The following is a 25,955-nucleotide window of genomic DNA, read 5'->3' as shown; positions in this document are numbered from 1 at the left end:
GGTTGAATATCATTAACAGTTATTCTCTGAGGCTTTTCCCAAAGTATGTAACGAGTCACCAGGGGTACTTGTTAAAATGCAGATCCCCAGGACTCACCCCAGAGTCTCCTGTTACTTCTCTCATGTAACAGTCCTGAAGTCAGTATTGGTTAAATGGGAGTCCAAACTGGACCTCCTGATAGAGAGCATCTACACATAGGCAAGCCCTCAAGTAAAATAGCTATGCTATTAGTTTAGTTTCCCATGCTGGCTAAGTATAGGAGGGCCATTCCATTTAAAAAAAAACTCCAAGGGATTCTCAGTTCTCTTTACTGGGATTGTACGAAGTTCCGTCATTATTACTCTTATTTTTAATGAGGCATCAGGATGCTGTTGTTGCACAGAGTTTTTCTATGGAATGATGTGTAATGCAGTGGAGCTTGACTCAGGTTTTAACTCAATTAGTGAGGTCCCCTGAGAACGCTCTCCTAACAACAGCCATCTTTTTCTAAAGTGACTTTATTTGTGACACCGAATAATGGAAGCCCAATGTGTGAGCCTTTAAACTAGCTTCTGTCCTGCTCTGATAAAAACACTTAAAAATATATTTCACGACATCCACATGGGTAGGAATGTTTTTCACCTTGTAAACTTGTAGCTCTATCTATTGGGTAAAATAAGGGCAGATTTCACTGATATTTAACTAGCATGAATACTGTGAATTTTAAACTAGAAAAAAATTGTTTTTCTCTTATGGGTGTCATCATTATAAACAGAGGCAACAGGAAACAAAGAGATGCTTACTTGAGGATATGAATTTGTATACAGGACATCTAGGCCCTTATTCATTTTGTGTTTCTCAGTCTACTTGCCTCACATACATAACTCGGCCCCACCTCTCCGCCCCTTGATAACTTAGTTCCAGCCACAACTATCTTCTTAAATTTTCCTCAAATACTCCAAGCCCACTTGTATGCAACTAGAAGGATGTTAGCTATGTACCATCCTTGGGAGGTATGCAAAAGTCACTGACATTGTTTTCTCTAGGGAAATTCTCTCACAGAACCCTGGTTGAGAAAGGCTTGGTTAGAGAGCACCAGTTGCCGGAGGAAATGCTTCTTTGGATCATTTGACCAGGGAAGGCCTCTCTGACAAGGCCTCCTTTAAGCAAAGACCTGTTCAGTGAGGGAGAGAGGGCCCTGTGCGTACATGGGGGCAGAAGATGCAGGAACACACTACTCTCTCTGGATGGAATCTTCTGCCCCCATGTACGCACAGGGCCCTCTCTCCCTCACTGAACAAGTCTTTGCTTAAAGGAGTCCTTGTCAGAGAGGCCTTCCCTGGTCAAATGATCCAAAGAAGCATTTCCTCCGGCAACTGGTGCTCTCTAACCAAGCCTTTCTCAACCAGGGTTCTGTGAGAGAATTTCCCTAGAGAAAACAATGTCAGTGACTTTTGCATACCTCCCAAGGATGGTACATAGCTAACATCCTTCTAGTTGCATAGAAGTTAATTCATTGTATATAACAGGTGTTTTAGGGCGTTAGTGTTTAATAACCCCATGGAACTATTAGAAAAAAAAAAGGTCTACTGTAAATGGTTATCCTACTTGATTTTTCTTCTGAGCTCTTATCAACATTTCATGAATTATCTCTTTATTGTCTCTAGAATGTAAGCATATGCACCTTGATTTTGTTCCCTGCTTATTCTCCATGCCTAGAAATGGTATATAGTAAAAAAAAAAAAAAAAAAAAAATCCACTGCCGTCAAGTTCTTTCAACTCATAGTGACCCTATAGGACAGAGTAGAGCTGCCCATGTGGTCTCCAAGGAGTGCCTGGTGGATTTGAACTGCCGACCTTTTGGTTAGCTCTTAACCACTATGCCACCAGGGTTTTCCTGGTATATAGTAGACACTCAAAAAATATTTGTTGAATAAATTGCACAGCAGCAATTTGTGTTATAACTTTGTATGTAAAAGCTTTTCCATTGTTAAAACAATTCATGTTAAAACTTCTATATCCAGAAACATGTATATTATAGATTTCCTGAGTAGTATGATAAGACAGAAAATGTTAAAAGAATTGGAAAAGCTAAAACTATTAGTACAGATAATCATAACAGAAGGCTTTAGTCATCCAATCAGAAATGACCAACTGCTCAATCAGGATGAGAGATGGGGGAGGGGTTAATAATTTGAGGATGTTTTCTACAACCCTTACCAACGGAAAGTAGAGTGGGCTTTCATTCCAAACAGGATCAGAAATGGACTCTAGGGATTGCTGTGGGTGAGCCACTCAGTAAGAATTAATAACGTAATTAAATTCTGCATCCTCATGAGACAGAGGAAAACCAAGAAACCCATTTCATGAACTCTAGATTTTTAAAAAGGAAAATATGATCAGCATAGGCCCCATTTAGGAGATAACTGAAAGGAAGTATTTGAAAAAGTCAATAACCCACAAGAAAATCCTATACACTTTTTCCCCTGCTATCCATGAAAAGTTTGTACCAAGAAATAAAGATAACAAGCATTTTGGGATAGAAGCTAAAAAGAGAACTGGTAAAGTCATATAAATTACTGGAGAAAAAATAGGGCATTTTCCCCAAACTCACAAGAGAGCTCATGTGAACAGGATAAAGACACCCAATCAATTATAAATGAGGAGAATAATAACTACACCAGAAAGACTCTGATAAAGCACCTTGCAAGTGTCTTAGAAACCAATAAAAGGAGATTGTTTCAACATGTGAATGGGAGGAAGTCACTCAAAGAATAGCTGGGATCTTTGATCCTCGTAGATAAAGGATTTGCTCGAGAATGGAAAAGGGGACATTTTACATGCTGAATTGTTTGAGCCAAATTGAAAGAATAAATGGAGGCTTCCTTTCCCATGATGTCCTCTAAGATGAACTAGTTGGAATTACTTGACTGCATGCTACTCGAAGATACTCTACCAGGCTGGACAAAATCAATGTAGACAAACTGTCAGGACAGAGAGATGGAGAATCTGCTGACTCAGATGGGTGGCTTATATCTACAAATGTGTAGCTGTAACCCCATTCAGTGAAGTTCAGAGGAGACCTGAAGAATCATGATCAGAAAAGCTTTGCTTTAATAACAGGAAAAGTCACAGAGCCTACAATACCCCAAAACCCACTGCTGTCGAGTCGATTCCGACTCATAGCGACCCTACAGGACAGAGCGGAACTTCCCCATAGAGTTTCCAAGGAACGCCTGGTGGATTCCAACTGCCGACCTCTTGACTAGCAGCTGTAGTACTTAACCACTACACCACCAGGGTTTCTCAGAGCCTACAATAGGGATTAAAAAATCATTGAATATTTAAACGAAAATCATCTTTGGGAGGAAAGACAATGTGAATTTTAAAAGTAAATGCATGCTTAATTTGCTGGTTTCAGGAGAGATGCGCTGGTCACTAAACAAATGAGAACTGATGACTATCTTCTGGGCTGGTATATTTCTTTCCAATTGACTTTAACTGGGCTCTCCATGATGGCAACAGGGGTACAGACCACAGAATACTGCACAATCAATAGACAGCAACGTGCCCTCCTCTGATTGAAGTCCAAAGAGTAGGAATCCTCAGGGCTACCATTACATACACCTACTTCTTAACTTCTGTAGTAAAGAAATACTTAAGTGTTTGCTAACTAGGTTACTTCCAAAATTTGACATACTTCAAATGCCCTTATCATATACATTGTCTTGCTGTTTGACTAGGCGTGATAAGAATTACATATCATCATATTGTATTTTTGCTTATCTCTTATGACCTTACTATTACTTATGAATTTATTAACCAGTTAAAGTTACAGGTTTAAAATGAACTAAAAGCCCAGCACACAGTAAGCATTCAATAAATGTTAACTGCATTTAAATTGATTTACGTAAATAAATGAAACTTCAGAAAATCAATCAATAGATTCCAGACTGTCCACTCTCCCTTCCCAACCCCAACTTTCCTTTATTTTCTACTGGGCTCCCTTCTGGAATTTCATCAGCTATCTCCAGCTATATCAGCAACAGCCCTCTGGCAAAAAGTTCCTGCTAATAAGGGTGCAAAAAATATAGTCTTTACATATTCTTACAGCTATTTATGGGAGTTCCTGGGTGGTACACACACTTAAGCGCTGGACTACTAGCTGCAGAGGTTGGCAGTTTGAACCCACCCAGAGGTGTCTCAGAAGACAGTCTTAGTGATCTGTATCTGAAAGTTCACAGCCTTAGAAACCCTGTGGAAAACAATTCTACTCTAAGACACATGGGTCGCCACAGTTGGAGTCAACTCGGGGCCAACTGTTTTTTAGCTTACCTAATATTAAAGTTAATGAACAGTAATCCCATTCATTCACTCACACATGCCCCAGCTTTGAGGAAGCGCTCCTTGGGTATGGTAATTAGTCCTGATAAGTGTGTAAGGTTCGGGATGCAGCAGTCACCCATAGCTGAGGCACAGACAGATAAAACATGGCATAAAACAGAGAAAGGGTAAAAAGAGTAAGAGAGACACAACTATGGTTTAGGGCAGATGTTACAAGTCAGTCACCTATAGGGTGAGACTGGTGAAGCAGAGAAGTGAAACAGGCAGCGATAAGACAGTAAGAAGAGTTGGGGACTGTGGTATTTCTAAATTACACCCAATTTTTGCAACATGAGAATGCAATATCTACCGTATCGCATATTTTTAGAGATCTGGATTTTTATGAGAACTTACCCATTTTTTAAAAAGAAATCTCTGTGGACCAAGCACAACACATCTGCAAATCAGATACGAGCCACAGCTCCAACCCTTAGCTAAAAGGGTCAATTCCCCAGCCTAAAATCTCTCAAACCCCTTCCCAGAACTGTGTCATATGACCACTGCTAGGTGCAGGGGAGGCTGGGAAATTAAGGTGGTTTTTTGTTTATTTGTTTGTTTGTTTTAGGCTGAATACATTATTGTAGTAAAACCTGGGTTAAATTGTTGTAGTAAAACCTGGATTCAGCTACTAAGCAAGAAGGAGACCACACATCCAAAGGAGGGAATATGCCCCATGCTTTGAAATACTAGGTCTAAGAGAACTCCACAAACATCTACCTTCTCAGCAACCTCCTTTCTCCCTGCTCTTGAATGTTCCCTGGAGGTCCCTAAATTAAGCAACTAGCCTGAGTATAATGTGACTTGTACTGTTGTATTCCGCCAGGCGCTCCTTGGAAACTCTATGGGGCAGTTCTACTCCGTCCTATAGGGTCGCTATGAGTCGGAATTGACTCGAGGGCATTGGGTACTGGGTTACTGTTTTATTACACAACTGCATTCAATTAAAGGACTGCAATCACTGTGCTAAACGGGGCCATTATCAATATAGTGTGTGTCTGGGGAAAGCAGACAAATGAGAAAGGAAATATATGCTAGAAATACCAGCTGCAAGAACTTAAAACCTGAATCCCTGCTTTTGCTGGGGCTTTCATGACGTGACAGATGTACTTCTCCTGTTACTGTCCCAGTCTCAAGACAAGCAAATGTCTTGAGGAGTCATTAGATTTAAATTACTTAGGAAAATGTCTCTGAAGTCAAAAGGTGTATGAACCAAGTACACATTTCTTGTTTTCACGTCAGTGACCGTCTTATCCAAGAGTTAGATGTACCAACTTTAAAATGTGAAAGAGACGGCAATAATCTCCTAGTAATGATGCGACATCAGTGGGTGGGGTTGATCAAGCCCTCTGGACTGCCATAGTATTTTTCTGACTAGATTCTCTGGGCTTTGCCTTAAGCAACATAGGAGCAATACATCTAGTTAAGACACTCAGCAGAGTATCAGGTTTTCTGTAGTCTTTTTTTTTTTTTTTGGAACATTTTCTTGTGGTTTGAGTAAAATTTTACAGAGCTTATTACTTTCCCATTCAACAATTTATGCACGTTTTGTTTCGTGACAGAAGCTGCAATCCCCTCAATCCCCAGTACCTTCCTGGGATCCCATTAGCCCATCTTCCCCTCTCCTTCCTGCCTTCTGAATTTTGTTCTGGGGAAAATGCTGCCCTTTTGGTCTTGTGTGGTTGATTGTTCTGAGGAGCAGGTTCCTCAAGGGTGTTATTCACTTTAGGGGCCGGTCTATTGTTTGGCAGAAAGGTGATCTCTAGGAGTGGGTTCAGTTCCAAGTTTGAAGAGTACCTAAGGGCCATAGTTTCAGGTGTTCCAGCAGTCTCTATCAGACCAGTAAATCTGGTCTTTTTTATGAATTTGAATTTTGTTCTAGAGTTGTCTCCCACTCTGTCCAGGACCTTCTATTACGGTCCCAATCAGAGTGGTTGGTAGTGGTAGCCAGACACCATCTAGTTCTCCTGGTCTCAGGCTAGGGGAACCTTTGGTTCATGTGGTCCATTAGGCCTTTGGACTGTTTCCTTGAATCTTTGATTTTCTTCAGTCTTCTTTGCTCCAGACAGAAAGAGAGCAATAGTTGTGTCTTAGATGGCCACTCACAAGCTTTTAAGACCCCAGTTGCTACTCACCAAAGTAGGACGTAGGACCTTGTCTTTATGGACTATGTTATGCCAATTGACCTAGATGTCCCCTGAAACTATGGTCCTAAGCCCTCAAGCCCCATGACTCAGTCCCTCAAGGAGTCTGGTTATGGCTAAAAAGTTTCCATAACTTTTCCCCGTGTGCTCTACTGTATACATTGACATGTTGGCAGCACATACATGTATGTATATGCTCGTGGGTGTACTCCCACACTTGTTCAGCTTACATATCTACCTATATATCCACTGGTCAATTATTGTTTGTTGTTACATTATTGCAGAATTGTGTATTTACCTGCCAGTGCCTTCCTTTGCCTTGGTCACGTATTCCTGACCTCCCCCTTCTTGTTTATTGCCTTTCCCTTTACCCGAGTTAATATCTGTCTATTCAGTGATTTTCCCTCCCTCCTATTCCCATCCCTGGTAACCATCAAAGAATATTTATTTCTGTGTGTAAACCTTTTCTTGACTTTTTTATAATACTGATCTCACATAATATTTGTCTTTTTGTGATTGACTTATTTCACTTAGCATAATGTCCTCTAGGTTTATCCATGTTGTGAGATATTTTGCAGAGTCACTGTTATTCTTTAACGTTGCCTAGTATTCCATTGTGTGTATGTATCATAGTTTGATTATCCATTCGGCCAATGATGGGCACTTAGGTTGCTTTTTCTGTAGTCTTAAGAGACCTGGATTTGCTCTTGATTTCCACCCAGAATTTACTTTCTTCAATTTTTTTTGAAGATCAAGTTTGTACTTAACCTTATTTTCCATTTACTGGGAAGAAAGAAAAATCATTTGCTTCCATTTTTACTTTTTACTCAATTCTCAGCATTTTTGTGGAGCTCTCCCCCACCAATGATGAAATCTTTAATTAACATTTTTTTAGTCATCAGGATTTTCTAGAGCTAATGATGCCTGGGAGCCCTGGTGGTGCAGTGGTTAAGAGCTCAGCTGCTAACCAAAATGTTGGCACTTTGCATCCACCAACTGCTCCTTGAAAATCCTAAGGGGAAGTTCTACTCTGTCCTTTAGGCTCACTATGAGTCGGAATGGACGCGATGGTAATGGGTTCGGTTTTTGTTTTGGGCTTAATGATGCCCGAGGAGCATGTCAATAGCCACACAAATCCACATACACATATTAAATCCCTGTTACTGGAGTTGTTTACTCTGGGCCTTGCTGGCCAGCTCGTGTTCCTTCATCTATTTGCATCGATGTGGGCTGCCAGCTTTTGTAGAGTCAATATTTGTGTTTCAATCAAGCCAAGTCTCTTTGGAGTTCATCCTTCTTTACTCTTCCAGTGAGAACTATCATGGCCCTGCCCTTTCCTGTGGTTTTAGGGAATGCCTTGTCCTCATCCTTCTATTCCAAAGCAGGAATCAAATGGGAATTACTGTTTCCATGTCAATCTAGCAGTTTCACTTCTATTACATTAGCCTTCAGCAACCCATGTGAAGTCTCGTGAGTCAAATCTTAATTTAGATTTTGAAAGCCACAGTTCAAAATATAAAATGCCCTTCTGTATTAGACAGGGCTTGCTTTGGAATATACATGTGGAAAACCCAGTTGCAGTGGCTTATCTAAAATTTTTAAAAATCTTCTCAACAAGTCCAGAGGTAGGCTGGTGCAGCAGCTGTGCAAAGTCATTGCTGAAAGTTTGCTTGCCCAGAAAGCAACTCTGGGATGGAGAATGCACACAGGGAGTTTACTAATGAGCGCTCTTGGGATCAATCCCTATGGGATAATGGAAGAAAGCAGGATTGGACAGAGAACAAGTTGGGCTGTGGTGCTGTCACAAGAGGACCTCAGCCAATCACGTGAGATCTGAAGCTGTGATGGTTTTTTAGAATTTTTCTGAGTTGGGGCAAGGGAACAGGCCTTTATACTTCCTCAAAAGACAGTCACTAGACATGGGTTGCCCACCAGGAAGGAGGCATGACCTTCGGAGGGGTGCCATCTTTAAAAAAAAAAAAAGCCATCTTTAGCTGAGGGTAATTCCCAGAGAGGGCTCACAGCTGAAGGCTATCAACTGGCCACACTCCCAGCAGTGGGGGGTAACAGACTTCAGTCCTGAAGGGGATCTCAGTAGAGAAGGTCAGTGCCCACCACAGTCATCATGTCGTAGGCTCCTTCTACCTTTCTGACCTGCCACTCTTAGCATTTGGCTTTCACGCTCACTGTTGCTTCATGCTCTCAAGATGACTATTCCACCCCTTGCCTTATTTCTGCACTTGAGGCAGAAATAAGAAGGATGCAACAAGGAAGAGGAGGTAGCACCTATATTAAGAAAGGAATGATTTCCCAGAGATGTCCACCAGTCTTCTGTTTACATCTCACTGGCCACAACTTGTCACATGGCTATTTCTAGTTGCAAGAGCTGATGGGAAATGAAAGTTTTAGGCAGACATATTTCTGCCTCGATGAAGGTCAGAATTCAGAGTTTTGATTTTAATGAAAAAGCAGAGAATGGAGATTGGAATTAGGAACTAGCAGTACTCCCACACCATCTGATTTTCAAAAATAGTTCACTCTCTTTGACAAGAAGTTGGCAATTCTCTATAAACCTCAAGGATGTTTTTCCCTAATTTCTTCCCAGAAGCCACTTCTCTATCTTAATCACACATTAGTTGTACTACTTCCTTCTGTGGCCACTGCAGGTTAGGATTCCTTTTCTAGTTGTCATGATCATCTCAAAAGAGTAAACCTTAAACTTCTTTCTTACTGATTCGTCATTTCTCTCTCTCACACACAGGCACAGATACGTGAGGTTTTACTCTTTCTATGTTTCTGAGAGTAGAATGATAGTAACAAAGTGCCCTCATTTCATCCAGTCTAAAATCATCATTATATCCTTGTCAGTGTGGGATCAAACTAAAGTGCATCTAGAGATAAAAGAGGAACCATTGGCAATAATGGGTACACAGAGGATAGAGGTATAGCAAATCCAAGGTAGGGAATCCAGCCAAAGTAGAATGGACTGGGAAAAAGGTTGCCAGGTTTAGCAAATAAAAATACAGGATACCCAGTTAAATTTTAATTTCACGTAACTAACAAATAATTTTAGTATAAGTATATCCCATATATTGTACGGGACACACTGATACTAAATATTTATTTGTTGTTTATCTGAAACTAAAATTTAACTGGTTACCCTGTGTTTTATCTGGCAACCCTGACCAGGAAGAATAGTGTCCACACCATCACAGAGCTCAATACTGCTACTGTGCCCACTTCTCTAACTACTAACTTCACCTCCTCCCCTGGAGCTTTCCCATAAACGTCTAGCCTGAGAACTACTGTCCAGTATGTTTGGAGACTCATCAAGACAGCTAAAGCTGAAACATTCTTTGCTAAAGCTTACTTTTTTTTTTTATTGTCTAGAACACAGACCCCCTTGGGCATGCAGATGAGCTTCAAGTTGGTCTCTGAATCCATTGAAATTGTGGCCTTATATTGTTTTCATTTATTTATATTAATTCATTGATCCTTTCGTTTAGTCATTTGACAAACATTTATGGCTCCTTACTGTATTAAAGGCACTAGACAAGGTCCAGAGAAAAAAGTTAAATAAGAAAGAGTGCCTTCATTCCAGATGCCCATGTTATATATGACATAACCTACTCTCGGGTGTAGTTAATGGTGGTGCACCAGGGACCCTTGGTGAATCCTACAGACATGGCTGGAGACTTTGCTGGCAATTTGCCATGGTATAAGTCTGTCCTTTCTGAGCATATGGACTCAGAAAACTTGATAGGAGAACGCAATCCTTCAAAGGTTAGGCCACACCATTGCATTGAGTACTGAAGGGAGCATGAAATGAGGGGTATTCTGCTATCTTGCATTATTAGATCATGAGACTTTTCCATGCTTGCTACTATGTACCAAGCACTCTAAGAGGACAGAAGCCCAAATGAGAAGCAAAGAATTGTAACTGGAGGTTTTCACTGTCAAGCACTGTGAATGAACAGGACCCTTAAGGGAGAGAAGTAGTGAGAAGGTCTTTTCCACAGGACTTGATTATAGACAAACTTCTTAATCTGCCTCTCCAAAGACAGGGATTGGAGAGGGAGTACGGTGGTCTCTAGTCTTTACCCTTTGAAACAGCTGAACGGTTTAAGGAAAAAACCTCACAGACAGAGATGCTGAAAAAACAGTGCCAGTTATTCGTGAGTTTAAGGGCTTTGCTGAAATACTCTCACAACTAATGTCTAACTCTATCGTTGAATTTGGACTGGCAAAGAAAAGGGCTAATATCAACCTTCCTTTTTCAGACCTCTCCCCTAAGAACCCAGAATGAAGAACTACCCACTTCTCCCCAGCCTCTAGAAAGAAGGGAACAGATCTTGAACATGTATTCTACTCCTGAGGGATGCTGTTATCTTTTATTTTGAAGCTTCTGGTGATTAGATTTGAGAGAGAGAAAGAGAAGACAGATTCAAAGATCCCAGATTTATCTTAAAAACACAGCCCATAGCCAGAATGCTCCTTGGAAGCAAGGATGGCAAGACCTGTCTCCCGTGCTTTGAACAAATTATCAGGAGGTTCCAGTCCTTGTGGATTTGACAGGCTTGTAAAACATACTACAGAAAAGCTTCACCCTTAGGTATGGGCCAAGGGCTCCCCTTCTCAGGATCTATGCCTCAGGGAACCTATGCTTTGGAGGGCTTCCTTCAAATTTTCTATCTTCCTCTTACAGGTGGGGCAGTACCATTTGGGCAGGATGCCCAAAGCCCAGGCAGGGATCTACAGGGACCTTGTTGCCTGTTCTGTCCTTTGGAACACTCTCTAATTCTCCGCCTCATGGATAGGTTCACCAGATGCCCCAAGAAACGCTGGCCAATATATCCATGGGGTTGTCCCAGAGCTTCTGGGCTAGGCCCTGGATCTACAATGGCAGTCTGGTGAGCAGATTACTCCTGATGGCATAAGCAGTACTTCTTGTGTGGGATCACATGAGATTGGAATAAATTCACAGTTGGGGGAAAAGGTAATTAGCCAGTTCCACTAACCAGCAGAGCTCAGGACAGAAGCGGCTCCTGCCTAGGCATAAACAGTTCATGGACTTTGAGTATCTTTTCCCCCTGCATGGACCTGTGAGGGTTTATTCTAGGAGAATTGGCACTTGATGGCACACTGCAACCATTTCATCCCCATGGTGGAGAGGTGAGTGTTTAATATTTGCCACCACTTGGCTATTAAACAGGGTCAAAAGGACTGGTGGCTCCACTCAGGTCACCCAGCGACCTGTGACAAGGGTCCAGGAATAACTGCTACCTCCCAGTCCTTACAACCAAAAGCATTGGGGGCCCATGGTCCATCTGCACAACCCACCCACAGGTACGCTCTAGGCAACAGGGACCCGCTTTCCTCACAGACACTTGGGGAAAGTTTCTTAGCCCCCTGCCTTGTTCACAGCATGACTCCGTACTGCAACCAGATACCAGTACCTACAACAATCACCTCTGCCCCTCTAAGATTGTATGACAGAGCTTGTACCACGCACTAGATGATGATCTACCTGGCCACCTGAGCTGAATCCACACAAGAAAAGTGAATGGACTCCTAGACTGATATATCTGATAACAGCTCTAGCCATCTGGTGACAGGACATCAGACCTTCAAAGGCAAAAATAATCCAGCTAGCTCACTCAAGCAACCCATTTGGGCATATCAAAACAAAACAAACCAAGAAGCTACAATATGGGAAGCTAAAAATCTTGTGAGTGGGTCACTAGGGGTAATAGTGAGTGGTGCTACTCCCATTTCTCCCCTTGATTCTTGGACCCATGAATCCTGGCTACGGGAGATACAACACTGTATACTGGATGCTGCTTTAGAGCATACACAGCCCCTAGGTGAACACTGCCCCAACCCTGCAAGGTACTGCTACCTAGCTGGCACTGTAATTGTGTCTTTAGGAGTCCATTCCATCATTGTATCAAACCAGCTACTTCAGGATGATGGGGAACATGGTAAGACCAGTGAATTCCATGATCATGGGCCCACTGCTGCATTTCATTTGCTGTGAAGGGAGTCCCTTGATTCAAGGAAATGCATGTGGGATACCATGATGGTGGATAAGGCATTCTCTAAGTGCATGGGTGGTAGTTATGGCAGAAGCATTACATGCAGGGGAAGCAAATCCATACGCAGAGTAAGTGTCTATTCCCCTGAGCACAAAACGCTGTGCTTTCCATGATGGAAGTGGGCCAATGTAAACAGCTTGCCACCAGGTTACTGGATGATCACTTTGAGGGATGGGGCCGAATAGGGGACTCTGTGTTGGTCTCTGCTGCTGCCAGATTCTGCACTTGGCAGTGGTTGTCGCCAAGTCTGCCTTGATGAGTAGAAGTCTATGTTGCTGGACCCATGCACAACCTCCATCCCTGCCATCATGGCCACTTTGTTCATGAGCAATGATGAAAGTACCTGGGAAAGGAGGATGAGTGGTTTCCACAAAACACGTCATCCTATCCACTTGATTGTTAAAGTCTTCATCTGCTGAGGTCACTCTTTAGTGAGCATTCACATAAGACACAAATATCTTCACTTCTTTGGCCCATTCAAAGTGGTCTATCCACATACCTCTTCCCCACAAATCCTTATCTCCAGTTTCCCAATCACGTTCCTTCCAAGTCCTTGACAATCCAGGTAAACCACTGGCCACAGCCCATGGATCAGTATACATACAATCACACATCTGGCCATTTCTCCTTCCAAGCAAAGTGAACACCCAGGTGCACTGCTCCAAGTTCTGCCCATTGGGAGGATTTCCCTTCACCACTGTCCTTTAGGGAGGTCCCAGGAAGGGGCTGTAGTGCTGCCACTCTCCACTTTCAACTAGTGCCTGCATATTGCACAAAACCATGTGTAAACAAGGCACGAGTTTCCACATCTTCAGTCACCTGATCATAAGGAACACCCCATGAGGCCACAGGTGCAGACTGGGAGATGAAAGGTAATGTGAGAGGAGTGGAGACCTTGGGATTTGGGCCATTTCCTCATGCTACTTACTTGTGCCTTCAGGTCCTGCTCAGGCCCGATCTTGAATATACCGCTTCCATTAATGCTGGAGTGCTGCTGGGCAAGTCCAAATTTATGACTCTCAGACAACCTCCAGTTCATAATGGATAATGAAGATAGATAAAAGAATGAAAACAAATACATGCAAAGAAAAGAGCATGTTCTATAGAGAAAATAATGTAGGGTGCTGTGAGCTAAGGCTGGGGTGTGGTTCAAAAGGCCTCACTAACGTGACATTTATGTGTGACTGGAATGACAGGAGGGACCAGCCCTACATGAGTCTGGGGACAGCGTGCCAGGGTGAAGACACAGCTGGTGCAGAGACTGGGAGGCGGACATGAGTTTGTCTAGGGCGGGGAGGCGGTGGTTAAAATGCAGCCAATATGGCTAGAGGAAGCTGAGGGGGAGAGGAGGCAGGGAGGAGGAGGACAGATCCAGGACCCATGACCTGGTGGGCTGGAGGAGTTATCTCTTGCTCTCTGAGAACAACAGCCCTAAAAGCAATGACTCACAACAGCACACAGCACACAGTCTCTGTGGGCCAGGAATCCAGGCAGGGCTCACATGGTGACTGCCCCAAGTTCTCAGGAGCCTGTGGTTGTGGTCTCAACTTACTCTTGACTGGGGAAGATCTGCTCCCTACTCACTGTCGTGTCATGAGCAGGATTCTGAGCTGTGGGACTGGGGGGCCTCACTTTCTCTCTGTCTGTTGATGAAGACTCTCCCTCAGGTTTGTGACATGAGTCTCTCCATGGGCAGGTCATACATCACAGCTCCTTCCCGGGGGAAGGGGGGAGAGATAGAAATAAATGAAAGACACTCAGGGGGAGAGATGACTTAGACAGAGAGAGAGAGAATAAAAGAGAGCCAAGAAACATTGCCCCATATGGGGTCATTACGAGTTGAAACCGAATCAGTGGCACCTAAGAACAACAACATTCTTGAGAAGCTAGCCGCTGAGTCCAATCCACACGGAGGGGAGGGGGTCACCCAGGATGTGGAGACCAACAGGTAGGATTGTTGGGAGCCATCGTGCAGGCTGCCCACCCCCTAGTCTGAGATGAGGCACTGGGTCAGATTCTATATAATGGAAGTTATTGGAGGGTTTTATGCACAGGGTGACAATATCTGATGTTCATTTAATTTCAATCCCCTCCCGGTGCAGGCTGGGAATTGAGGCCAAGAGGGGAAGTGACTTTCCCAAGCTCACACCACCAGAACCCAGCCCTGTTTGGAGATGTACTCCATGCATCTTCCCACCCTTGCTTGAAATTCTTCCATCTCTGAGTTTGTGCATTAGCTACAGGAGCAGATTATCCAACAGGCAAGTAAACATGGTGAACACCAAATCTTTGATGTGGAAAAACCCATGTGAAATTGTTCACTACAGATTAGTAAGTAAGCACAAGGGGACCTGTGTTTACCTTGCTTACAGGGTCGTCTGCCCCCATCAGGGACTGTAAATTTGAAAAGAGGCTTTGATTCTGTAGGAAGGTGCTGTGGGGTTGGGAGAGACAGATGCCAACCATACCTAGAAGCAGAGTATTAGATGTGGTAAAAAATTATGAAAAGGTGAAAATGTTTATTATAGATGATCTGGTAAGCTGGTAAGCCCTGTGCTTACCTTGCCTACTACATAATCCACCCCTGGTTAGCTTCAGGTAATTCCAGCCCATGGGTTCTATAAGTATTACCTCACATATACGTGCTGAGGTTCCCCGGAAGAAGATACTAAAATGTTCCCTACTGTGTGGGTAGAGGACTGGGGAGGCTCTGAGAAGCACAAAGACTTGTCCAGGGTCACAAAACGGATCTGCTCAAAGCTGGGACCCTGGCTACACCCAGGCCTTCCACAGGCTCTGGGGGTGGGGGGAGGGCTGTGTTGGTGTCACTGTGTATAGTTATGGAGATGGCATGGGGAGAGGTGAGCATTCAGCAGCACAGTGGGGACTTAGGGGACATCTTAACTGACATCAGGCCAAAGTCAGGAGAGCAGGACGTGACCTCACTTCCTTGACGACAGAGTACATAGAACTTGGAACCCTGGTAACCAGCGCCCTACCCAGCTCACTTGAGTGGAGATACTCAAACTAGGAACATGTTTTCTTGTTGTCTCCCATCTTCCCTTGTATCAAAGCTTGAGAGACCCAGGAGTTCGACACTTTCACCAAGGCTGAGACATGGTCTTGTCCCCCACTCACGAAAGCTCAGGCCATTCACCAAAAAGAATCCAAAGGTAACACAGGGTGGCCCAGGGATGCCAATATAGGCCAGGCCACCACTGTGATCCCACCTGGGCAGTCCCACACCCCTCCCCCAGGTCACACCATCCCCCAGGCCATGACAGCCCTTGTCCTCATGGGGTCCCTGGTAATGGGGGCTGGGAGGAAATGTGGACAGAACTGAGGAGGTAGAAAGTTATTGGCTGAGGCAGGGTCCATTTGGGAGAGAAGTGGTGGGGTCAGGGAAGGAGGAGCCATGTGATCTGGGTAGATTTGGGACGGGAAGAGTGATAATGAGGATGATGAAAATGGGGCTACTGCTTCAGGACTAGCACACATTGAGGGCAAGCCCAAGCTCCATCCCCACGGTCTCTCACCATACTGGATTCATGGGGCTGAGTCTGACCATGGCTGGGTCTAGTCCATCAGATTGGGTGCCTTGGAGACCAGGGGTATGGTGGCAAGTGTGGAGGCCTCTTTTACTTCCCTGCCCTGATCCTGCTGATCACACAGAACGCTGGGATTTAAGTCTACCCAGGGGTTCCAGTTCAGACCACAACTTAGGGAGGGACTGTCGAGGTCACAGCTGAGTCAGCGCTCTCATTTGGGCCTTCTCAGAGATCCAGCTGACCCTGAGTGGGGACTCAAGGTGCAGCCCTAGCTGCTGGCATTGCCTCAGCCACTGTTGACCCTGTGCCAGCCCAGCTTCTGCCAGATCCTGCTTCAATAGGCAGAGCTTCATTTTTCTATCCGTGGACTTGGTCAGGGCTGGATGGTGCTGCTCACAGTCCAACCCACACAGTAAGGGAGAACTGGGAGCTCCTCGGAGGCACAAGGGTTTGATGGGCAGAAAGGGAAGGAGGTGGCTCGGAGGGGCTCTTGATGCATCCCTGGCAGCTGAAAGCACTGTCTCTGCAGAACTGCCAGCAGGAGATCCCCAAGGAAAAGGAGAATGGCATCGTCTACTCTGTCTACCCCAAGAAAGGGACCAGGAAGGGCTGGCAAAGGTTCTGGGTGAGTGCGGCTAGAGGGGAGCGGCATTCCCATCCAGGGACCCGAGATGACCAGAGGGGGCCCAGGGCCCAGACACCACCCTGTAGACTTCAAGTTCCTCTCAGGACTTTCCCTCTCGAGGGTCCCCAGTTCCCTCCCAAAGGAATCAACCTTACCCCCACAACACTGCCTCCCCTGCCCTGGCCAGCTACAAGTCACTCTTCCCGTATTTGTAGGAACATGAGAGAAGAGCTTTTTATACCGTCTTCACTTCACATAAGCCAATGCATCTTTTGCATGTTGCTGCCGTTTTAGTGCTTAACTTTCAACCCCAGAGCCCCAGGCAGCAGTCGGCTGGACTGTCCTTCCACACCTTCTCCCAGCTTCACACATCATCACACTTAGCAGGCTTCTTTTACCCTAAAGTGTGGGGCTCAGGCTATGACACACCTTTTTCTACAATCTGCAATCTCGGGGAATACATCACGTGACCCTTCATTCAGGTCAGGGGCTGTACCCTGACTCGATACAGAATGTTCCAGAAGGGAGGCCTATCCCCACAGTGACTGAGCCTCTCGCTGCTGCTGTCCCTGGACTGATTCCTTCTGCTGCCCTTTCAGCAGGGCTGCAGAAACGCTTACATGTGTCCTCATACCCTGACCCACCCAGGACAGACTCCCAGGAGTGGCATGCTGGGCAGAAGTATGTGCACATTTCAAGTTAGGGTCACTAGAGCCAGACTCCTTCCCAAAACAGCTGCCGCGGTCCAATGGCCCAGCAATTTGTGATGCTGGCTGAGTCTCTGCATTAAGCCCGTTCCAGGTATTATGGTTCCTTTCCATTTTGCCAGTCTGCTGTCAGGGTGGGCAACAGAACTGCAGGGTGGCTCTAAGGCACCTGTTGGCCCTGAGAAGCTGAGCCACCTCTCAGGCCTTTACCAACCATTCACATTTGTCCTCCCTGAGCCATCTGGTCAGGTCCTCAGCTCTCTAGGGGTCTTTCTCCCACCCCAGGATCTCCAGGCTCTCACACTTGGCTGGATCTGGGTTTTCCATAGCTTCAGGTTCTCAAAACCCACTTTCACGTACAGAAAGAAAAATCTGTGTCTTGCTTAACTCATGGGTGAGTCTGCTCTGTGCACTGTCTTCAGCTGGGAGGAAGTGAGCTTGAACCATACCTTCCCCTCAGAGTCAGGAGCGGAAGAGGCCTCACATAGCACAGAGGGAACATCATGGAGCCCTAGTGTCAGACAGTTCTGGGCTCGGATCAGGTGACTTCAAGCAGACAATGGATATCACCAAGCCTCTCTTTTATCATCCCTGAAATGCGGAGTTTTGTGAGGACTCACTGGGATACAGCTTTTTCTCCAGGGAGATACCATGGTTACTTCGTTAACAAAATCACTTCAGGCTCCTAATGTTTGTAATCATCCCCCAACTCCAATCCTGCTTCGAAAGCTGAGACCTGTTTGCTGCTCAAGGCACTGGTGTCCCACCTCCTGACACAGATCACTGAGGGAGAGGGAGTACCTGGTCTGAGCTCTGAGCCCACAACCCTCCTGGTGGTTCATGGGGCTCCCTCTGACAATATGTCCCTCCTCTGTCCCATTCCAGTGTGTCCCCGGTTCTGACGAGGACCTGGATGAGGCCTGGCTGATGAAAACCTTCAAGGCAGGCTCACTGGAGAAGCTGGTGGAGCTCCTGGTGCCTGCCTACCTAAAGGGTGACTTCTCCTACATTGAAATCTTTCTGGGAGCCTACAGAACCTACGTCACCACCCAACAGGTCCTAGAACATCTGCTCCAAAGGTGAGCCCTCCACAGCCCAATGGGGACTCTACCCCCTACCAGCTGTGACTCTGGAGAATGTCACTTCACCACTCAGAGCCTTAGTTTTCTCCTCTGAGTAGGGTGCTAAAGGTCCAATCAGCTAGAATTACTGTCAGGACCACATGAGACAAGCCACAGGAAGTGTGTACCCGGAGCCCAGCTCTAAGGTGAAGGGTGCTTGAGGGGCTGGGATGTTCACATTTATTATTTTCCTCTCTCCCGTGAAGAAGCTGTCTACGTGACCCCTCACTGACTACATACCCTTGAGCAAACCTACTTCACATTTGTAAAGAGGAGGTGCAGATTCAATTTAGTGGGTCCTTTTTTCTCCTTGGTACAACCAGAACAGGGATCCCTGGAGGCTGGTAGAGGGGCCCCAGGACTCTTAGATACCTGGGAAGGTGCTGGTTGGGTTCACTCATTCACCAATCATCCATGAAGCCCCTACTGTTGCAGACACTGTTCTAGGTATTTAGCATTGTTCAGTGAACAAAGCAGATAGGAAGCCCTGCCCTCCTAGGATTCTGTTCCAGTCTGAGAGTCAGACAGGAACACTAGACATCTTAAGCAGAGTAGTGTCCACAGTGCATTAGATGTGACACCCTCACACCACCTCTAGGTATGGATGTAACCATCCCTATTCTGCTGAGTACGGTGAACCCCAGGAGCAGCTGAAAGGGTGAGTGGACTTTGTGTGGAGAAGGAGGGCCTCCTATCTCTACAGAACGGTGGAGGTTTTAGGAGTCGTGTGTCTGGATTGGGGTTGGCAGACCCTGGCCCCACACATCTAGATTCCACTAGAGGGATGAGTTTAGGGGCACCCCTGCAGGATGTACGCAGTCATACAGAGATGGGAGTGGATCCTGGGTGTCATGGGCAGCAGAGGGGAGGCTGGGGGCTCAGAGAGGCCCCTGAGAGAATTCATCCTCCCACAATTCCCTCATATCACTGCTTCCTCCCTTGTCTATTTGGTGCCTAAAACAGGAGGTGTAGGGGGGCAGGATTGGAGGAAACTGCTCCCAAATCCCAATCCCCAGTTGTGGGTGCTCAGCTGCATGTGGGGCCCCTGTCCCAGGGGAGAACAGTGTCCGTGGGAGAAGAGATGCTCACACACATGCAGAGAACCAGGCAGCACGCTGGTGCACATGCTTCAGAGGAGGGGCCCTATGGCCTGGGCAGCTGGGTCAGGAGATGGACTCTGTGTGTCGCCCAGCATCAGATAATCCTGGAGCACTACTGTGTGCCAGGCTGTGAGGTGAACCTGCAGACACGCATCTCCGTGCCCTTAGAGGGTTACTGTCCAGTGGGGAGAGGGCCAGGGGACAGAAAGGGATGTAATTCAGACTCCCTAGAAGGGAGAATTGGTTAGACCATTGATGGGGAGCTCCTTGGGACAAGCCTCTGTGCTAGCCTCCTGTCAGTGACCAGGCCTGCCACTGTCAGGGCAGTCAGAGGGCGTGTGCAGGGCAATGCTGACCTTTGGAAAGTCAGGGGCAGACAGAGGGACTGGACCCTTGCAGGGGTGTCCTGGGAGGGCAGTATGGTGGGAAAAGCCAGACCTCTGACCCTGCTCTTCACCACCCATCCCTAGCGCCATCTCTTTTATCCTGGGCACATGGCTGAAGGAATACTCGGAGGATTTCAATCAGCCCCCGGACTTCCCCTGCCTAAAGCTCGTGGTGGAGTATGTGCACGTGAACATGCCAGGCTCACATCTGGAGCATGATACCCAACTTCTCTTGGCACAGCTGGATCAAATGGAGGTCACTGAGGCAGAGCCAGAGGGTGAGGAAGACTGGGCATGACTGCATGTGAGCTTCTGAGGGGCACGGGGGAAGACCCCCAGAGGCTGGGGTTGAGCCAGAGTTCAGAGTAACTTCAGAACCTCCTCTGGGGGACTACAGTCTGGGAAGACTTTCTGGGGTGGAAATCTTAGGAACGGGCTTCTCTTCATGGCAGTGGGTTGTTTCCCATCACTGGGAAAGCATGAGGAAAGGCAGTCATGTTGGTGAACCTTTCTCTCTTGCAGCTCTAGAGCCGGGGCCAGCGCCAACTGCAAAAGGAGCTCAAGAGCTAACTTTGCCCCAAGAACTGGCTCCTGGACTATCTCCTGGGGTACATTCTGCTCCTGTAGCAGCACCAGAGCTCCATGGCACACCACCTATCATGTCATCAGCTCCAGCACTGGCACCAGATAGAGAGCTGGCTGAACGGGTGGATCCCTCTCCTGGGCCAACTCCAGAACTGGCTCCCAAACCACTGGCTGATGTCAATCCTGCTCCTGTTCCTGTTCCAACACTGGAGTCTGAAGGAGCCCAGGTCTTCCCCCAGCTCCACCACCAGCATCAGATGGAGATTCAGATGAAGAGGTGGATTCCCATCCGGAGCCACCTCCAGAACGGGATCCTGGACCGCCAGCTGACATCGATCCTGCTCCTGCTCCAAGACAGGAGGTCAACAGAGCACCAGCTATTCCGTCACGAGCTTCAGCTCTGGCAGCAGATGGGTAACCCGCTGGAGGTTCACATTCTTAAGCGGGGCCACCGCCTTAGCCGGATCCTGGACCGCCTGGTGATGTCCATCCTGATCCTGTACCGACACCGAAGCTCAATAGAGCACCACCCATCCCATCAACAGATGGAGAGCCCTCAAGAGAGCTGGGTTTTTACCCTGGGCAACTTCCAGAACAGACTCAAGGACCACTTCCTGAGTCAGATCCTGCTCTTGCAGCAACATTGGAGCTGGGTACAACAACAGGTCCAACATCACCAAGTTGAGCACTGCCACCTGACAGACAGCCTGCTGAAAGACTGGATTCTCTCCCTGGGCCAAGACCATAATGAGCTCCTGGACCGCGTGCTGAGGTCCATCACAAGCCTGGACTAACACTGGAGCTCCAAAGATCACCATCACCAACTCCAAAACTGGTACCAAATGGAGAGTCAGCTGGAAGATCAGACTCTTATTCTGGCTCGTGGACCACTGGCTGATGTCAATCCTGCTCCTGTACCTACAGCAACACCAGAGCTCACTGTACCCCAAAGCCCTCCATCTTGATCTCTGGCCGGGCACCAGGAGAAGAGCCTGCTGGAGGGCCCGATTCCCATCCTGGGCCACCTACAGAAATGGTTCCTCAGCCAACTGCTCCGGCACCAACACTGGAAGTCCTCAGAGCACCAGCTCTTTCATCACCAGGTCCAGTAGTGGCACTAGACAAAGAGTCAGCTGGAGGGGTGGATTTCCATCCTGGGCCACCTACAACTGGCTCACGGACAAATAGCTGATATCAATCCCAATCCTACTCCAACACTGGAGCCCCATAGGCTATTAGGTTCTCCACCTCTAGCTCAGCCTCAGGCACCAGAGGCTGAGCCAGTTGCCATACCTCAACAGGAGCTCCTCATTCATGGCCAGGAAACATTAGCCTCAGAACCAGACATTTTCTTCTTCTCACCTCGGTAGGTATTTTTTTGCTTTTGTTGTAATATTTTTCCAGCTCAATTTATGCTTTAGAGTTTATACAATATTAACTGGTAGAATTCTCATTAAATAAAGTTTTGTTTAAATAGCTTGAAAGTGTGTAATAGAGCGGCTTTACCTACTTTCACAATCCTATTCAACCATCACAAGTATCTACTCTAGAACACTTTCATCACCACTGTGATGGTTAGCGTTATGTGTCAACTTGGGGAGGCCATGATGCTCAGGGATTTGGCAAAAATTATGTAATCCTCCTCCATTTTGTGATCTGATGTGAGCAGCCAATCAGTTGGAAGAGAAGTTTCCTTGGGGATGTGGCCTGAAAATTAATATATCTTTGGGGGTGTGCAACCATTAACCTAGCCAATGCTTTTTTCTCTATCCATGTTTTAAAAGACCACTAGAAGCAAGTCTTCCTTCAGCTGGTAAGGCCAGCAATACTCCTTCACTATTTTATCTCAGGGATACATCAACTCTCAAGTTCCACAGGGAACTTGATCGCTTTTCCCTTCCAAAAGACGTCACACTGGTCCATTACATTAATGGCATTATGCTGACTGAACCTAGTTAAGAAAGAAGTATCAATACTCTAGACTTGTTGGTAAGATCTTTGCATGCTAGAGGGTGCAAAATTATTCTGACAAAAATCTAGGTGCTTACATCTCAGTGAAATTTCTAGAGCTTCAGTGGTGTGGGGCATGTTGAGATATTCCTTCTAAAGTTAAGGATAAGTTGATGTATCTGGCCCTTCCTACAACTAAAAAGGAGCCACAACACTTGTTGGGCCCCTTTGGATTTTGGAGGTATCATACCCCTCATTTGGGTATGCTACTCCAGCCTATTTATCAATTGACTTGAAAAGCTGCTAGTATTGAGCAGTGCCCACAAGAGAAAGCTTTGCAATGGGTTCAGGCTGGTGTCCAAGCTGCTCTGCCAATTGGGCCATATGATCTGGCAGAGCCAATGATTCTGGAAGTGTCAGTGGCAGATAGAGATGCTGTTTGGAGTCTTTGGCAGGCTGCAATTGGTGAATCACAGGGCAGATCATTAGGATTTTAGAGCAAAGCCATGCCATCCTCTGCATTTAACTACTCTTAGACAAAGAGCTTTTGGCTTGTTACGGGGCCTTAGTAGAGACTGAACACTTAACCATGGGACTCCAAGTCACCATGTGCCTGAGCTGCCCATCATGAACTGGGTGTTGTCTTATTACAGAGCCATAAAGCCGGATGTGCTCAGCGGCACTCCATCATTAAACGGAAGTGGTATACAGGATATCGGGCCTGAGCAGGACCTGAAGGCCCAAGTCGCATGAGGAAATGGCCCAAATGCCCATGGTCTCCACTCCTGTTACATTATCTGCCCTTTCCTAGTCTTCATCTATGGCCTCATGATCAGCTGACTGAGGAAGAGAAAACTGGTGTCTGGTTTGCAGATGTTTCTCTGCATGATATGCAGGCACCATTTGAAAGAGATGACCTCGTGTCTGTCTGGCACACCACCCTGCCCAGTAAAAGCATTAGCCCCTCCACTTCCATCTCATGAGATTAGCCCTAGCCCAGCTGCCTCTAAAGAGTCCTTGCCTGAGTCATTGCCCGGGGCATCATCTGAGGCAGATGCTTTACAACGCAATGCTGAATGTTCTCAAAACAATTCCACACTACTGATTCTGGCTTCTAGACCTATAACTAGACTTAAGTCCCAGTGAGCCCCAAAAGGTAACTCCAACAGAACTGCTTGACTTTTCTAATATGTACAAACAGGAACCTGGGGAATAGGTGTGGGAATGGTTATTAAGGGTGTAGGATAATGCTGCAAGGAACATAAAGATGGATCAGTCTGAGTTTATTGATATAGGTCCACTAACCACACATTCTTCATTCAATGTTTTAGCTCGAGAAGTTAGGGAAAGATCTAACAGTTCCTTTGGTTGGGTTGCCGAAGCATGCATTACCCAGTGGCCTACACTAAATCAAGTTGAAGTCCCAGACCTGCCTTGGTATACTGTAGAAGAAGGTATTCAAAGACTTAGGAAAACTGGCATGCTAAGGTGGATTTATCAGGTTAAACCCACAGACCCACACATGGAATGCCCAGAGAACACACTTTTACCACAACTGTGAGGAACAAATTTATGAAGGGAAATCCAGCACCCTTGAAGACTGCTGTGATTCCTATTTTATGTAAATCAGATTTGACAGTGGGAACTGCCCTAACTGAATTAAGACAGCTACATTCAATGGGGCTGATCGGACGCTGTGATAGCAGGGGCCAAGTGGTGGCACTCAATCGAGAAGGACAAGGTGGGCATGGTAACAGTAATGGACAGCAGAGTCACAGCAGTAATCAGAATAGTCTGACTCATATGGACTTATGACTCCTTAGTCATGGTGTTCCTAGGAGTGAAATAGATAGGAAATCTACTATTTACTTGATCTGTACAAGCAGATGAATTCTAGGTCAGGTGAAGAGCAGTCTAACTCGAATCGCCCTCAGTCAACTCCCATACCTGAGAGAATTTAAAGACCCACAACCCCTTGAATGAAGGGAAGGCCAGGTCCCCATGACAAAGGGCTCAAATACACTGCCAAAAATTTATATTGCTATTCTCTCTCCGAGCCTTCCTCAAAGGGATGTATGACCTTTTATGAGAGTGACTTTTCATTGGAGAAAAGAAAATAATCAGACTTTTTGGGGATTACTGGATACTAGCTCTGAACTGACACTAATTCCAGGAGACCCAAAATGGAACTGTAGCCCACCACTCAGGGTGGGGACATATATAGGTTGAGTTATGAATAGAGTCTTGGCTCATGTTTCTTTCACGGTAGGTCCAGTGGGTCCCAGAATCCCCCTGTAGTGATTTTCCCAGTTCCAGAACGCATTATTGGAATAGACATACTCAACAACCTGCAGAAGCCCCACACTGAATCCCCAACAAATGGAGAAAGGGCTATTTTGGTAAGAAAAGCCAAGCGGAAGCCATTACATCTCCCCTTACCCAGGAAAATAGGAAACCAAAAGCAATACTGCATTCCCCGAGGAATTGCAGACATTACTGCCACCATCAAGGACTTGAAGGATGCAGGGGTGATGATTCTCACCACATCCCCCGTTCAACTTGCCTATTTGGCCCGTGCAGAAAACAGATGGATCTTGGAGGATGACAGTAGATTATCAAAAACCTAGCCAGGTTGTGACTCCAATTGCAGATGCTGTTCCAGATGTGGTTTCATAGCTTGAGCAAATTAATACATGTCCTGGTAACTCGTGTGCAGCTATTGAGTGGGCTAATGCCTTTTTCTCCATGCCTGCTTGGAAAGACTATCAGAAGTCTGCCTTCAGCTGGCAAGGCCAGCAATACCCCTTCCACTTGCCTGCCTTAGGGCTCCATGAGCTCTCCAGCCCTGTGTCACAATTTGGTCAGCAGGGGCCCTTGATTGCCTTTCCCTTCCATAAGATGTCACACTGGTCCATTACCTTGATAACATTACTCTGGTTGGATGTATTAAGGAAGACGTATCAGTGACTCCGGACTTACTGGTAAAACATTTGCCTGCTAGAGAGTGGTAAATTAATCCCACAAAAATTCAGGCTTCTACCACCTCAGTGAAAATTTTAGGGATCCAGTGGTAAGGGGCATGTGGAGATATTCCTTCTAAAGTGAAGGATAAGTTATTGCATCTGGCTGTTCACACAACTAAAAAGGAGGCACAATGGCTAAGGGCCTCTTTGGATTTGGGAGGCAACATATTTCTCATACTCCAGCCGATTTACCAAGTGACTGGAAAAGCTGCTACTTTTGAATGGGGCCCAGAAAAAGAGAAGGCTCTGCAACAGGTTCAGGCTGCTGTGCAAGCTGCTCTGCCTCTTGGACCGTATGATCCAGCTGATTC

General features: G+C 46.1%; 1 protein-coding gene across 1 annotated transcript; it reads left to right on the top strand.

Moving 5' to 3' along the window:
* The first annotated feature begins 19,769 nt into the window (after nt 1-19,769).
* LOC111749297 (uncharacterized) lies at nt 19,770-21,509 on the top strand. The gene is made up of 2 exons (XM_023542619.2): nt 19,770-20,364; nt 20,609-21,509. The coding sequence occupies exons 1-2, from the start codon at nt 20,280-20,282 to the stop codon at nt 21,463-21,465; spliced, it is 942 nt and encodes a 313-aa protein (XP_023398387.2). The 5' UTR covers nt 19,770-20,279; the 3' UTR covers nt 21,466-21,509.
* The last annotated feature ends 4,446 nt before the right edge of the window (nt 21,510-25,955 follow it).

Source organism: Loxodonta africana, chromosome 27 (assembly GCF_030014295.1).
Source record: "Loxodonta africana isolate mLoxAfr1 chromosome 27, mLoxAfr1.hap2, whole genome shotgun sequence".
NCBI classification, from domain to species: Eukaryota; Metazoa; Chordata; class Mammalia; order Proboscidea; family Elephantidae; genus Loxodonta; species Loxodonta africana.
This window is presented reverse-complemented; position numbering and strand designations above follow the sequence as displayed.